Source organism: Scyliorhinus torazame, chromosome 15 (genome assembly GCF_047496885.1).
Source record: "Scyliorhinus torazame isolate Kashiwa2021f chromosome 15, sScyTor2.1, whole genome shotgun sequence".
Taxonomy (NCBI): domain Eukaryota; kingdom Metazoa; phylum Chordata; class Chondrichthyes; order Carcharhiniformes; family Scyliorhinidae; genus Scyliorhinus; species Scyliorhinus torazame.
Window position 1 is genome coordinate 152,315,304 of NC_092721.1, and position 17,116 is coordinate 152,332,419.

Below are 17,116 nucleotides of genomic sequence, written 5' to 3' on the forward strand. Positions count from 1 at the left end.
CGACCAGAAGGGGATGATGATGGAGTCCAGGAGGATCCTGGCGAGGTTCCCAAGCTGGCATGGCAGGCCAACCAATGTGCGATCCAGGGCTGTCGCACACAGGACAACCTGATCACTTCCAGATTAGCCAACCAGGAGGCCTGGTCATCGGAATCGTCTCCGCTTTGCCCCACCTTTTCCTCCACTCCCCACCCAAAATCCACCTGCCTCTGAGCCTCTCAACCCTTTTCTCTCCCTTAGTCCCTTCCACTCCTTCCCACGGCCACACCTCTCCCTTCCCCCTCCGAGGGCTCTACCAGCATCACCACAGGGTGTTGGGCCTGGGTTGGCAGTATCAGTGGATCTTGCCTGCAGGACGGAGTATGATGATGACTCACTGTGAGATGAGCTCTGGTGCTCCTCATTTTATGACAAAGTCTGACTCCTATCTTTAAGCTAACAGATCACTGTCCGCCCAGATTATTCATTCATGTGTGCTAGCAATTCCTTCGCACGGGCCCAGATATAATGGGGTGGGGGGGATGGTTTGCGATGAATGGTTAGGGCTCACTCACTGGGGATGCTGTCATGCAAGGTGGGCTAACATAGCTGCCCCCATGCCCTGCCACTTCTCCGTGAGGGAGTGAGCATGTGGGACGTTCATGTGTCGTGGGTGGCCTGAACCACCCCACTCTTAACCTGGCCCACCCGGCCACCACACAACACCCAGACCCAACCCATCCTTCACATCCGTCAGAGGTTAGAGGCAGATGGGATTGGTAGTGCAAAGGGGTTCAATTGTGACTATTTACATCATGTGTGTCCTTCTCCCTGACTATCTACTCTCTACTACACTCATGCCAGCTTAAGTATCATCTGTCTTTCTTATCTTTTGTGGCCTACCTCTTCTAGGTGTTTCCCCAGAAAGCACGTCAGGAGTGGAGGCAGCCTGTGGCTTGTCTCACCCTTGGCCCTGTTGTGCCCTTGGCGTTTGACGTCTGAAGGGTCTGGGCCTGGATGAGCCTGGCTGACTTTCAGGTGTCATATGTGACAATGTGCCACCCTATTCTGCCCACTGACAGCAGATGCCCCAGTGTTCGGTGGGGGGATTTGGAAGGACGGGGCTGAGGTGTTCCAGCATCTCCCTTACGGGAGGCACCGAGATGGGCCCATCACTGCATCCGCCCTTAGGGTGCTTGCTGACCCCCAGGGCGGCGGGGAGGCCGGCGTGAACTCCGGAGACACCACCATCACCTGGTGCTTCCAATCCTGGAGGTCTGCCTTCGGCTGAACCATGGTTTCAATGACCTCGGCAAGGGTGCACTGAGATTAGATCATGTCCTTCAGCGAGTGAATCATGTTCCTTATTGCCTCAGTTATATCCCTCTGTGCCTGTGACTTGCCCCTCTGTGACTGGCTAAGGTCAGTCAGCGCCTGGCCAATGCTTTCGATGCCCTCAGCCATGACCCTTCATGGAGGGTGGGCTGTAAGAAAGGTGGGTTATTGGCTTTTAGAGGGTTGGACAATGTGAGGAGTGAGGGACGGGAGTGATGCCAGGGGCACGGAGGTGATTACTCACCTGAGCTGCTCGAAGGAGGTCTTCATCTTCTTATGGAATTGCTGGTCCTCTTGATGAGGCTGCCAGCACTCACAGCCTCTGCCACCTCAGCCCAGGCCTTGTTCAGTGTAGCGGGCTTTAGTCTTCACCCCACCTTGGGGAAGAGGGTGTCCCTTCTCTCCTCAATGCTGTCCACCAAGGTACCTTGATGCTGGTCTTTTAGCAGCCATCTTCTTGGCTGGAATGACAGTCTGCACTGAGTGGAGTGCTTAAAAGCTACTTCAGCTCGTTAGGCTCTGAATGTGAATCCCAACCCCAGCAAATCAGATGCCTGCAGGGCCAGGAGTCGAATGGGCTGCACTTGAGCTGTGTGCTGGCCTATTTGCATGGCATGAATCGTTCCTCGCCGACACACCAAGCGGAAGCATGCATGTCCCACGATTCTCCACTGGAGGCAACATTTAGTCTCCAGAACAGAGAATCCAGGCCACAATGTTTTGGCCTCAACTGCTTTCTGTGGTAGCGATTTCCACAGGCTTACCACTCTGGATGTAGAAATTTCTCCTCATCTCAGTCCTAAATGGTTTACCCCATACCCTTAGACTGTGACCACTGGTTCTGGACTCCATGCATCTACCCTGTTTAGTCCTGTTAGGTTTTATAGGTTTTTATGAGGCCTCCCTGTTCTTTTAAACTCCAGAGAATATAATCCTAACTGACTCAATCTCGCCTCATAAATCAGTCCAGCCACCCCAGGAATCAGTCTGGTAAACCTTTGCTGCACTCCCTCTATAGCAAGAACATCCTTCCTCAGCTAAGGAGACAAAACTGCACACAATATTCCAGGTGTAGTCTCACCAAGGCTCTCTCGCTATGAAGGCCAACACCCAGGTCTCGTTGCACATTCCCCTCTCTCAATTTATAGCCATTCAGATAATCTGCCTTCTTGTTTTTGCTACCAAAGTGGATAACCTCATATTCATCCACGTTATACTGCATCTGTCATTCATTTGGCCACTCACTCAACTTGTCCAAATCACACTGATCCATCTCTGCATCTCACCCTCTCACCCAGCTTTGTTGTCATTTGCAAATTTTAAGATATTACATTTCGTTTCCTCATCTAAATCATTAACATATATTGTGAATAAGTATATGGGAAGCCCGGTGGTGCAGTCGACAGTCAGGGTGTGGAATCAGCTGAGGAGACATTTTAGGTTGGAGGGGATGTCGGTATTGAAAGCACTGTGTGGAAACTGGAGGATGGGATGTGTGGGAAGTGGAGGGAGGCAGGACTGGTGAAGGTGAGGGACTTGTATCTGGAAGGGCAGTTTGCAGGTTTGGATGAGTTGCGAGAGAGGCTTGAGTTGCAATGGGGAAGTGAATTTAGATACATGCAGGTGAGGGACTTTGCAAGGAAGGAGAGGGGGACGTTTTCCAGGTTGCCGGGGTACACCCTATTGGAACAATTTCTGCTCCCAGATGAGTCAGGAGAGGGTAGGATTGGGGACATATGTGGGTGGTTGGGAGAGCGGGGGAACTGAGGGGTGCAAGTGGTGAGGATCAAAATACCCCGCCATGGCGCCGTTTAGCACTGCTCCCAGGTCATTAGAGACTCTTGGGTGGTCAGAGACAGGGCAAGGTAGCACCTTGGCACTGCCACCTAGAAACCCTGGCAATGCCACTCTGGCCTGGGTGCCAGGTTGACCGTGCCAGGGATCGGGCCCAGGGGTGCCCTTCCCTTAAGTAGTGGGGTGAGGGAGGGGGGCGTAAGGACCCCCTAAGAGGTACGTTGGAGCAGTGGAGGGTTCCGGAGGCTGCAGTGGAGGGGCAGAGGGGGGTTGAAAGATCAGGGCGGAATTTAGAAATGGCACCCCAATCCTCACGTCATCTTCCTGCACTGACAAGCTGAGCTCGCCAGTGCAGGATATGAGGTAAGTGCGGAATCGGTCACGCATTCCTCTCAGTGGCCAAATAAAAGGCTGAGCCCTGTTAGACAGCGGGGTCGTTCTCGGTGCCCAAACACCCCGCTGTACGTGCCCAAAGCTGGACTCTGTTTTTTTGTGTGTAAAAATAGTGCCCTTTGTTTCCAGTCTGCCAACCAGTGTTCTATCCATCTCAGTAGATTATCCCCAATCCCATGCGATTTAATTTTACACGCTAATCTCTTTTGTGGGACTTTGTCGAAAGATTTCTGAAAGTCCAATTAAACCACACCCCTTGGCTCCCCCTCATCAACTTTATTAGTTACATCGTCGAAGAATTCCAGTAGATTTGTCAAGCTTGATTTTCCTTTCATTAGTCCACGCTGACTGACTCTGTCTGATTCTGCCACTGTTTTCCAAGTGCTTTGCTATTTTATAATGGAATCTGGCATTTACTCCACTACAGATGTCAATGTAATTCTTTAAAATATACTTGGAATAGCCTTGGAATAATTTTCTAAGTTTGTCTTTCCAGCTGTTCGCATACATCATCAAATCAAGAGTGTGGTCCCTATGATTTGATAGGGAACTATAGACCAGTGAGCCTAACATACGGTAGTTGCTGGAGTCAATTATCAAGGATTTCATAGCACAGCTTTTGGAAAGCAGTGGTGTAATCAGACAAAGTCAGCATGGATTTACGAAAGGAAAATCATGCTTGACAAATCTATCACAATTCTTTGAAGCTGTAACTAGTAGAGTTGACCAGGGAGAACCAGTGGCTGTGGTTTATTTAGACTTTCAGAAGGCTTTCGACAAGATCTCCCATAGCAGATTAATATGTAAAGTTAAAGTGCATGGGATTAAGGGTAGTGTCTTGAGATGGATAGAAAGCTGGCTAGCAAACAGGAAGTAAAAAGTTGCAATAAATGTGTCTTTTTCTGACTGCAGGCAATGACTAGTGGGGTACTGCAGGGATCGGTGCTAGGACCCCAACTGTTCACATTATATATAAATTATTTGGACAAAGTTGGGTGGGAGGGTGAGCTGTAAGGAGGATGCAGAGATCCTTCAGTGGGATTTGGACAGGCTGAGTGAGTGGGCATATGCATGGCAGATGCAGTATAATGTAGATAAATGTGAAGTTATCTGCTTCGGTAGCAAAAATAGAAAAGCAGATTATTATTTGAATGGATGTAAATTGAGAGAGGTGGATACTCAGCGAGATCTTGGTGTCCTCGTGTATGATTCTCTGAAAATAAACACGCAGGTACAGCAGGCAGTAAAGAAGGCAAATGGTATGTTATCCTTCATAGTGAGAGGATTGGAGTATAGGAATAGAGATGTTTTACAGCAATTGTACAGGGTGATGGTGAGGCCACACCTGGAGTATTGTGTGTAGATTTGGTGTCCTTATCTGAGGAAGGATGCTCTTATTATGGGGGGAGTGCAGCAAAGGTTTACCAGGCTGATTCCTGGGATGGCGGGACTGTCATATGAGGAGAGATTTAATTGGTTAGGATTATATTCATTGGAGTTTAGAAGAGTGAGAGGGGATCCCATAGAAACTTACAAAATTCTCACAGGATTAGACAGGGTAGATTCAGAAAGAATGTTCCCGATGGTGGGGGAGTCCAGAACTAGGGGTCATAGTTTGAGGATAAGGGGTAAACCTTTTGGGACTGAGATGAGGAGAAATTTCTTCACCCAGAGAGTGGTGAATCTGTGGAATTCGCTACCATAGAAAGTAGTTGAGGCCAAAACGTTGTGAAATTTCAAGAAGGAATTAGATATAGCTCTCGGGGCTAAAGGAATCAAAGGATATGGGGGGAAGGCAGGATCCGGGTATTGAACTTGATGATCAGCCATGATCATGATGAATGGCGGAGCAGGCTCGAAGGGCCGAATGGCCTCCTCCTGCTTCTATTTTCTATGTTTCGATGTAAGTATGCAAAATACAGAGCCTTTGTGCCTGGTTCACAAATCTAATCAATATTTCAAGACCTAAAGACTGTTCTTGCTAAAAATATATTTTTAGAAACTTAAAAATCAATAACTGCTGCCTTCATGGAGCTATTCCTTTGGTGTATGATGTTTCTGTGGTGAGACTGTGATACATCGAAGTTTCCCCTTTCCAGTTCTATTCTCAGCTCCTCAAGTGCTCACCTCTTGAAGCAGAACTGGCAGGGTTTCTGATTCACCTGGAACTTAATTTTCAATGCTCAATCTCAGATGGAATGCAAAACTCAAGGCATCTAATCGAGAAGCCAAATATTTGGAAGGTGTAAACAAAAAAATTTGGTTTATGCATTATTTCTTAAATTAAGGTCCTGAAATCAAGACGCGAGCGCAAATCCCGTAATGGCCACTAAATCCCGCAGGCAGCCAAAAACGGGATTTATGCCGGCGAGATCTGTTTGAGACCTTCCCCATCCTCTACTGGTGATGTCTGATTTCCATAAATTTCAATACATTATCATCTAATTACCAGACTTGATGCCATAGCATCCAGCCATGATGAATCTTCCACTCCCAGCAGTGTAATGTCATGCCGCAGTGAATTAATACTGGTTTTCAAAAACTAATCGCGAAGACGACGTCGGAGGCACACAGACACATTTGAGGTGGGGGTTCCCCTTATATGTGGTGGGAGAGGGAAGGGTGTCTGTACATGCATTGGGGGGCCCTGTGAAGGTGGGTTGGGCAGGAGACTGTGAAGTAGGGTGGGCATGAGATGAGGAGAGGGGTGGTACCAGTGACTGGGAAGGGGGAGATCGAAGCTAGTGAGGCGGTGGGGGTAGTGCCCCGATATCCGGGGTGGGTAGGAGTCGGGTAACCCCGATGTTTGCGTGGCGGGGTGGGTTGCCCTTCTGCTTGTAGGGGTTGGGGTATGTTCACCTTTCCGCTGGGGCATCCTGATCTTTGTGGGGGATCCCGATCTCTGTGGGGAAGGGCAGTGATCTCCATGAGGGGACCCCGATCGCTGTGTAGGGGGGGTTTCAATGTCCATGGGAGTGGGTAGGAGGGGCTCTTTAATTTATCTTTGAGATTGGGACGCCCTTTAAAAATGGTACCCTGATCTCAGAATCCCGGTGCAGCAGGTGTGTTTAGGCCCCGCCCCTCCAGCTGGCTGTGTGATCCTTGCCAGCACTCTGAAATTGCCCTCAATACAATTGAATCTAGCGAGAAAAGGCATCTCTCTGTGAAGCCAGTGAGCTTAACGCAACTTTTCTCGCCTGATCCAACACTGTGCAATTTGGGGAAAATTGCACACCTCGTCTTTCACTGAGAAATGCTGCATTTCTGTTCCTCTTCTACATGAACAAATGTCATGTCAAGACAGATAACCCTGACACAGGAGTGCACTAAACTGAGAGATCTTGCTTGCCTCTTGCAGTTCCAGGAGGCCAATATGCCAAGTGAATTGAGGCATCATGGGCGGCATGGTAGGATAGTGGTTAACATTGTTGCTTCACAGCGTCAGGGACCCAGGTTCGATTCCTGGCATAGATCACTGTCTGCACGTTCTCCCTGTGTCTGCGTGGGTTTCCTCCTGGTGCTCCAGTTTCCTCCCACAAGTCCCGAAAGACGAGCTGTTAGATAATTTGGACATTCAGAATTCTCCCTCCGTGTACCTGAACAGGTGCCAGAATGTGGCGACTAGGGGATTTCTATAGTAACTTCATTGCATTGTTAATGTAAGTCTACTTGTGACAATAAAGATTATTTTTAAAAAAATTATTATACCATCCTACAGATTGACTCAAACGGGTCCAAAATTAGGGCGGCACAGTGGTTAGCACTGCTGTCTCATAGCGCCGAGGACCCAGGTTTGATCGCGGTCCTGGGTCGCTGTCCGTGTAAATTTTCATATTCTCCCCGTGTCTGTGCGTCTCACCCCCATAACCGCTGTACAACAAAGAACAAAGAACAAAGAAATGTACAGCCCGGGAACAGGCCCTTCGGCCCTCCAAGCCCATGCCGACCATGCTGCCCGACTAAACTACAATCTTCTACACTTCCTGGGTCCGTATCCCTCTATTCCCATATTCATGTATTTGTCAAGATGCCCCTTAAATGTCACTATCGTCCCTGCTTCCACCACCTCCTCCGGTAACGAGTTCCAGGCACCCACTACCCTCTGCGTAAAAAACTTGCCTCGTACATCTACTCTAAACCTTGCCCCTCATAATTTTGTAGGCCTTTATCAGGTCGCCCCTCAACCTCCTTCGTTCCAGTGAGAACAAACCAAGTTTATTCAACCGCTCCTCATAGCTGTACAGGGTAGGTGGATTGGCCATGCTAAATTGCCCATTTTTTAAAAAAGGATCCAACACCAACAGGGCAGGTCCAGCCATAAAAAGGGAACAATTTTCTAAATTACTGCAGAGATTGGGGCAGAAGCCACAGCCTCAAGCAATTAGCTGCCTGATGACTGGAAAATTGGGTCATAGCCACAGGCTCCATGAAAAGTTCCAACTACAAATTCTGGAGTGCTAGTGTTAGACGACATTGGTGAGTGTAATCCTAGCATGATCTCCAGGTCTTGACCTGAGGAAACTTAGGGCCTGGATATGCAGCGGAAATTTGGGACGTTATTTTAAACATGCATTTCTCACTCTTGATACCCAATATATTTACACAGTGCATCATATGCCTTTGGCTTCATGGGTAGAGATATTTGTTTCCAAATATTGAGGATTTGTTTGCTTAAGTTACAAATAAAATAGTAAGCAATAATACTGACATCCTTGCCATGGTTCCTCATGGTATTTCCTTCATCTGACTGGCTTGTTGTGAGCATGTGTTCATCTAAAGAATTCTGTCACCGCCCAGCTCTCTGATCTGGTTTTCATTCTTCATTTCAGCCGTTGCATGGTGATGAACTATTCAACAGGGCATATGAGTAAGAGTGGACTTGGAACCTAAACTGAATCTGAAACCATTCCCAATGTCCTTCAGATAACAGCAATATTTTCTCTACAAACAGCAAATATAGTGGGTGAAGTTGGCCGTGGGCAGTAGTGTAGAACTGGGGGGTAGTCAGTGAATCGGCAGCCTGTTTTACACGCCACATAATTTTCTTCTTCACTGAAATGAATGCAAAATGGCCCATGCGACCACCAAATAAATGTAACCTTTTGAGAAATATTCGCAATTAAACCAGTGTGTGGAACCAGGAGAAGCAGAAGTGCACCCACAACACTACATTCATGGTGAATATAACTCTATGTCCCCCCACCATTGCCAACTCCACTCCCCCTCCTTTCACGCTGGCAGTAAGGCAGGCAATCCAACATCCATGACCTGTAATGTGCCACTTCCTAAAACCTACCCTAATAAATGCATCCCAGCAAAACTAGAACTAGGTAATTGAGGAAAGCTGGGGTCAGCTGCCCCTGCCTCAAGCATCTGGGGCTGGATTCTCCGATTTTGAGACTAAGTGCTCATGCTGGTGTGGGAACAGTGGCGTTTTGTGCCCAGAAAAATGGCGCAAAACCTTCACCGATCCTCCATCTGGTGGGGGGCTAACAGGCACGCAGTGTAAAGCCCTTAACTGTGGATATGGCGGGAGAATTGCTGGGTCCATGGCCGCACATGCACATGGCGGTGGCCGCGTGCGAGCCCAGCTGGCCAAATAGTGCCCCCCTTTGGTCAGCCTCGCCACCCCCGGACCACCCTCCACCAGTGCCCCCAGGCCCTGCCAAAGCCCCCCCTGCCCGCGGATCGGCTCCCCCCCGACTGTGGCGCCGCTGGACTCAGTCCGCAGCCGCCACACCGGGTTCCCGAAAAAAAATAGCTTGAGTGACCCACGCCGTAGGGAACTCGGTCCATCGGGGGCGGAGCATCGGCGGAGGGTCTCAGGTGACGTCCTGAGGCCGTCCATACGGCGGGTACACCGTTTTGGAGGGGGCGGAGCATCGCAAAAGTGGCGCAGCCACCGATTTCGCCGCAAACGGGGATTCTCCGGCCGATCACCGAACGGAATTTCAGTGTCAGAGACCGGAGAATACCACCTCTGCTGTAGTTTCCCAAGCCCATTCAAATTATTACTGTTACTGATAAAAAAGCATATTGTTAGGAATTATAAAAAAATCGTGCCTTTTAAAAAAGCTGAACATTTTTACACATAGCGTGAGATTTCTTCTATTTGTTATTAGTAGCACGGGGATAAATGTGCTTTTTCATGGTTTTGCTATAAACAGCAACAGAGGGGATCTTCCACATTGATTTACTTTGTTATGGGATTTTCTTTCTAACAAAGTAATTTGTCATTTTACAGTCAAACCTTAATGAAGATTTGTTCTGTGCTATTATTAAATTCTAATATACCATCGATACAGTCATAAGGTTACGAACCTCCATGTCTGGTGCATGCTCCCAACAAATTCACCACATTCAGGTGATGTCCAATATGAATCAAGATTTTTAGTTCTGACATTAAAGCTTTGTATTCACTGGCTGTGGCCCCCTCTGTGAAGAAAATATTAAACAACTTAAAGAACTACAATTGTCATTTTTAGTTTGGGCATTTTCAAAATCCCAGCAATAAAAAATGAACAAATGAAGGGTTTAATTGTCCTGCACAGACATATATGCAAATATCAAACATGTACATAAAGAACTGGAATAATTCTGTAACCATCATCAATACTCATGACAAAATTAACACGTATTATTTTATAGTCTCACCATTCTTTATTTTATTTTCCGCTTCATAAAGGACACAGGTGGCATATGGCAAACATACAGGCCTCATGTTTGCACAGGAGTTCTGATCGCCATTTACTGTAACTGTGATGGATTAGTGGAATCCCCAGGAACACATTGAGACCAGGGGCTGGGTTCTCCGCCGGCAGGATGCTCCATTTAGCCAGCAGCCCAGGGGTTACCTGGCAGCGTGGGGCTGCCCCACAATGGGAAACCCCATTGACCAGCCGGCGTAATGGAGCATCCCGCTGGCGGGGCGAGCCTGAAATGTGGCACGGGGGGGCGGAGAATCTTTGCTGCTTCTGGGAGTTCCAAGTTGTTTTGTAAAGGTGAAACTCCCATCCACCCACTGCAAGACAAATGATGGTCAGGAAAAGAGGCCAGGGAGGGGCCTTGCGAAACTGGGAATTACTGTTCTTCAGATTGACCTCTGGACTCCCATGCACTTGTGCGTGGAAGGTGAACCATCCTCCACAGGGTCACCCACCCTGAAGTCAGGAGCAGGGGCCTTGTTAACCACGATGTCCCACAAAATATGGATAGGGGGATAGCGAAGCCATCTTACAGACGTAAGGAGGCACTGTACATGTATCCATATGACACATGCAAATAAGATGTCAAACAATTGACTGCTCCCCAGCAGGGTCGGTGCTGGAGGCCATCGTTTTGTGTGCAATTCTGGCTTAACTGTCGGGATTGCAAACTGAAGAATATCAGGACAAAGTATTTTGCAGCAGAATTTTAAACACTTTCAAATATTTAACCTACAAGGAGATTTGTTCTTTACAAGGCACAATTGTTAATGATTCAATATTTTTCAAGTATATTTTTATTATAAATAAATATCAGAATCAGATTACCTTTTAACATTTTAATAGCAACTGTTTTACATGTGGATGATTTATTGATGCCAAAAGCAGAAGCTTCCACGACTTTCCCAAAAGCCCCACGGCCGAGAGCTTTACCTGTTGATCAAGACAAGGAAAGATAAATAGGCAACTTCAAATTGAATTATTCCCATTCACTCTGAAGCTCACAATGCAAAATTAAGTCTCAGTGCATTAGTGTATTAGGTCAGATAAGCTGTGTTTCAGCCACTTTATAGTTATTTTTGCACTGGTTTCCTCTTCAAATATACATACCACAACAAATATCTTTAAATGTCAGCTATGCAGCAATACTTTCATCGGACATTCCTACCACCTTCTTGGAAAAAGTGGATATGTTCATTCTGATGACGATACTTGTCCGAAAAGTAGTTAGTTGCAAAGAAGTTAACACACCAGCAGTAAAGGGGAACTATTCACAAATAGCTGGGAGATATAAGATCCTGGTGAAAATATTTCACTCCCCACCTTGTCACTGCACTCTTAGCACTGGGCTAAATCGCTGGCTTTAAATTGAGACCAAGGCAGGCCAGCAGCACCGTTCAATTCCCGTAACAGCCTCCCCGAACAGGTGCCGGAATGTGGCGACTAGGGGCTTTTCACAGTAACTTCATTTGAAGCCTACTTGTGACAATAAGCGATTTTCATTTCATTTCATAACTCTAGTGCAGTGGAAAGACTGGAAAATCAGCTGAGGCACAGATGCAGGAGTTCCTTCCCCAACCCCATGGAAGATAAAGACATAAAGGGTCAAAGCCAGCAGTGTGAACCATACGCACTGTGAATTTCCATGATCTCACTTTCACAGAAAGTTGAGATCGTCATCAGAGGCCATGTTTGGAAGTGGGTAGAGGTGTACCGGCCTCCAGAAGTGGTGAAATTGCACAATACCTGACTTGCTACTTCATTAACCTTTAAGGAAAAGGGATTCAATGGCACAAACATGTGGAGTACACTACTTAAAGATAGCCTCGAGGAAATGCATTTCACAGCTAATTTAGCAAACCATTAGCAAACATGCCAGTGCAAGATGAAGCAACAGCCAATGCTCATGCCATGGTTCCAGTAAGCATATCCTGTTTTGTTCTGTAACTCACAGGAATTCATAAAATGTAAGGAACAACCATGACTCTCACCCAAACAAACAGCTTTGGAATATGGTTCTGTTATCAGCTTAACCTGTAACTTAAGCTTCCTGTCATAAATAACATAAAGGAACCAATTCTTTTGTGGCAAGGAAAACAGTTTTGTTGACTTCAATTAAAGACATATTGAACCATGCAGAGCAGGATAGCCCCACATTCAATTTCTACTGATTTAGCTGATTCTAGCTGGGTATAGCACTCGAAACATAATTGGCTGTAGTGCTCCTGGATTAGTGAGGGGAAAGTCGGCTATGATTCCCATTCCTAATGATTATCCAGGAAACAGCGACTGAAAATGTATTCTGGCAACACCTGACCAGAAAGTAAACGCACCATGGGTTCTACAGACAACTGAGGGCCTGTCTGGTTTTCAGAAAGTAAGTGCCTGAGAAAACCCCTGCACTGTCACCAAGATTTGGAAAGACATCAGGCAAGGATAGGCAATAAAAGTAGCCCATTGAGATTTAGGCTTAGAATTTCTTGAAGAAAACTGACTGTTTTGGGGCAGTTCAGAGGCAGACCCAAAAGACCACTAAAAATGGTCATCACAATTTCTTTTCCATGTCTGATTGTGACACTGATCTGCCCGCTGGAAGCATACTAGGAGGCATGGCTGGGATTTTCCTGAGTTTCCAGCTATTTAGCAACCCTGCAAATTACAACCACAGTCGAGATGATGAACATTCAGAATGTTAGGAAGAGATTAGGAGCATAGCAGGGACCACGTTAGAAACATTGGGTGCGATGCCATGCCTCAGACGATGACTAGTGCATAGCACCTCAAGAAACTTTGAAGCCTGAACAGTGTGCCTGAACTCGAGGAGAGTTAGCACCATAGAGGCAACTGCCAACAATCAAACACTAAAGAGCTGGTCTTCAGCACTTGGGATCCTCTCATGACCAAAGGGTAAGTGTGTGAATCAGGAAAGGGTACCGGAGAATGGTCTCTCGAATGTGCCAGGCAGAGGTTTGGTGTCAATGGGCTCACCGGAGGTGAGTGTGCAGAGCAAGGTTTGCCAGCACAACTGGCTCGCTGGACGGCACTCCAGAGAGAAGGCGGGAGTTTTGTGTGGGGGGGAATACTTACGGGATTTGAGGGTCCTGGGATGGAAGCCCTAACAGATTGTCAGTCTCTCCCCGCCTCCAATTCCTTTCAGATTTAAAAATGTTTGCTGGTGTGGATCAGCAGAGGCTGCCCTCGCGTTGCTGGTGGCAGCCAAGGCAGGCAGACGCCGGAGAAGGCAGCAGCAGCAGGCTGCAGGTGGCACCCCATGTGCAGGGGTCTGCTGCAGACCCTGAAGACCCGGCCACCCATCAGGCTGAGGAGGAACCCCGAGGGGGAGGTCAGCGACGGCCCAAAGTGTACAGGCATCATTGATCTTTCGATGAGATAACGGACAGCATGTGCTGCAGGAGGCTCCGTCTCGACAAAGAGACAGTGCGGCACCTGTGTCACATCCTCGGGGACATGGCACCCCATGAAGAAGGAAGACACCCACTCCCAGTGGCCTGAACGTTTTGCAACCGGTTCATTCCAGGGTTCATTTCTCAAGCTACAGCCCACAGATGCATCCGGGAGGTCACAGATGCCCTGTTTGCCCAGGATTCCAACTACATCACCTTCAATCTCGACCAAGCCTACCAAAATACCCGGGCTGCAGGATTCTCCATCATCACTGGGATGCCCCAGGTCCAGGGGGAAATAGATGGCACGCATATCACCTTGCGTGCACCAGGGCATCAGGGCGTGCCCTTCATTAACAGGAAGGGTTCCACTTCCTGAATGTTCAGAGTGCGTGCGACCACTGCCGCCGTATCATGCACATAGCTGCATGCTACCCAGGGAGCATGCATGACAGCCACAACCTGGGGCACTCAGAGATCCCCGGCGTCTTCAAGGACCACCCCAGGGTGACAGGTTGGCTCTTGGGGAACAAGGGGTACTGTTATGACACCCTCTGCTAGTGCGTGGGCGATTCCAATCCCGCAGCCCATGGAGACCCAACACAAGTGAATTAACCAATACTTAATGTAAAATTTGCAGAATTTTGGCTCCTTGACTACTCAATAAGTTATAGCCACCAGGTTAGTAAGTTGAACACAATAACTGTTTATTTATAACAAGAATAAAGTTGAAATATGCAATAATTATAACATAATAACGGCCAGCTAATCTACTACCCCCCCCCTTTTACCATCCCACCCTCTACCCACCAGACACACAAGACGGACACATACAGAGGGAGGGGGGTAAAATAATAGGAATTAAAATGAAATGAAGGATGAGTGTCCTTGCTTCTGATGTCAAGCAGGCTATTGTCCCAGGATGCTTAGGGATCGAAGCCCCCAGTGTATGGTTAGAGATGATCTTCTGGCAGTAGCAGTCAGCTGGTACTCCCAGACAATAGGTTTTTCCTCTGGAGAGGTACTTTAACTTTTACCAACCTGGACCTTCACTCAAAGGAACAGCCTCAGGCCTGTTTAATTCCTACATGTTTTGAACTCCACCACGATGACCAATGAACTTACTGAGATAAGAACAGAGATCCCATCCCCACAAGAGATTTGCAAAGGGCTTTTTAAACAACTGACTATGCCTTCAGCTGGTGGCTGGAGTTCAGTCTGGCTGTGCAGAGGGAAAGGTCTTTACTTTGGATCTTCAGAAAGAATATATTTGATGGGAAAGAGATTGTGGGCCGGATCCTCCGTCCTGCTGCACCCGTTTTCCGGTGCGGCGTACCGCTGCTGGCAGCAGGATTTTCTGTCCCGGCAGCTGGCCAATGGGGTTTCCCATTGTGGGCACCCCCACGCCATCGGTAAATCCGCGGGTGAGTGCACTGCAGTTGAAACGCAGGATCCCGCCGATGGAGAATTCAGCTCCAGGGTTGTGACTCTCCAGCTTCTGACCAAACGAAAGTAAAAGAAAACTCAATCACACAGAGGAAGGAACTTTCCAGAAAAAACTCCGACCAATTGGCAGGGGTCATTGATAAGGCCCGGCAATTCTAATAATAATAATCTTTATTATTGTCACAAGTAGGCTCACATTAACACTGCATTGAAGTTACTGTGAAAATCCACTAGTTGCCTCACTACGGCGCCTGTTCGGGTAAACAGAGGGAGAATTCAAAATGTCCAATTCAACTAACGTCTTTCAGGACTTGTGTGGGAGGAAACCGGAGCACCCAAAGGAAACCCGTGCAGACTCCACACAGACAGTGACCCAAGACGGGAGTCGAACCTGGGTCCCTGGCCCTGTGAAGCAACAGTGCTATCCACTGTGCTACCGTGCTGCCCTGGCAAGGTTTAATCCAACAAATGTGAGGTATACCACTGTGCTACCGTGCCGCCATAAACAATCCATTGGCCAAAAGCCAAGTCCATCACGATGTGTCAGCACGGATCCGAAACATAAACAGCTCTTTGCAACCTGCCTTCGAATTAAAGGTGAAGTCCATCTTAAAGGCATAGGCACACTAATTGTCCATGTACAAAAATCGAGATAGCAAAATAACAGATATTAAAAGGGACAAACCCACAGACAAACAAGGATTGACAGGAGGATCCTGACAGTACGCACAGAGGTCCTGGTTGATGACGCCAATACGGAGGCCTGAGACCAAGGCGGGGACTCGATATAATGAGGCCCATGTTGCCACCCGTGTTGTCATTGAGCGGTGCATCGGACTGCTCAAAATGTGTTTCAGATGCGTGGACTGTTCTGGTGGTGCCCTGCAGACTCCAGAAGGTCTCCCGCATTGTGGCGGTCTGCTGTGCCCTCCACATCCTGGCATGCAACGGGGTGACATCTGGAAGAGGAGGAGGAGGGACACACAGCCTCGACTGAGGAGTAGGAAGCAGACCAGGAGGGCAGGTGGATGAGCCCACGAAGGAGCCGCAGGAGGTGCCATAGCATGAGGCTATGTCCGTCAGCTCAACACCCCCATTTCCCTCCTTCCTCCAATCCCCTCCCCCACCATTTCCCTCCACCCCCCTAATTCCCCTCCAATCCCCCATCTCTCCCCAATCCCTCTACCCCCTCAAATCCCCCCCCCCATCCATTTAACACCACTCCCTCCCGGGCCACTCTGTTCCACCCTCCAAGGGTGATGGGCCTGTGTCAGCAGGTCACCATAAACAGCAGGAAAGTGATGATAACACGTGGGTAGGAAAGCTCTGGTGCTCTTCAGCTTGTGCCAAAGTCTGACTCCTGTCTTTCTGCTGACAGTGTGATTACACCTGCCCTCTGATCGGGGTCTGTAGCGGGGTCGTTTGATCTTAGACTACTGTGTCCAGGAGCCGGCCGGGGGTGGGGTTCGGAGGGCAACAAGGGGTGGACTGCAAGCAGGCCCGCTGTGAAGATTAATGTGACAGAGGCTTCACATGTATCAAGTGTAACATGTTTTAATAGTGAACTATTGACATTTCCATTCCCTCTAAGTCGAGATTGTGAATCTACCCCACCCCTCTCCTTCCCCATCAGTGCCCACTCAGTGCTCCTCAATCTTTTGGTCTTTCGTGGTGTACTGCTAGATCTAGGTGTGTCTCCACGATGCACATCAGAGTTGGAGGCAGCCTGCAGTTTTCCACGCCTTGTAGCCTTTGATGCCATTGGTGGATGTCTTCTGGAGGGCCTGGAGCTGGCGAGCACTTGGCCAACTTAGCAGTGTCACTGGCGTCGCCTTGCTACCCTGTTCTGCCCACTGTCCTTGTGATGCACCAGTGTCAGGAGGGGGGATTTAGGAGAACTGCAGACCACCGTCATCTCGTTGACTGAAGTCTGTGGGTTGGTCTCCAGTGCTTCCTCCCTGACAAAGCCTGTAAGGCCCTGGTCTCCATGGGTTGGAGGGGCAGGTGGAGTGAGCTCCAGAGTCATCTGGCTTTGCCAGCCTGGTGGCTCCCCATTGTTGA

The 17,116-nt window shown here is 48.3% G+C and overlaps 1 protein-coding gene across 2 annotated transcripts in view; it reads right to left on the minus strand.

Moving 5' to 3' along the window:
• flt1 (fms related receptor tyrosine kinase 1) overlaps nt 1-17,116 on the minus strand; it is a 315,859-nt gene that overhangs the window by 98,107 nt on the left and 200,636 nt on the right. For both annotated transcript variants that reach the window (XM_072476946.1, XM_072476945.1), the window contains exons 18-19: nt 11,034-11,138; nt 9,823-9,936 (exon numbers count right to left, since the gene is read on the minus strand). In XM_072476946.1, the coding sequence (XP_072333047.1) occupies nt 9,823-9,936; nt 11,034-11,138 (219 nt within the window). The remainder of the gene's footprint in view (nt 1-9,822; nt 9,937-11,033; nt 11,139-17,116) is intronic.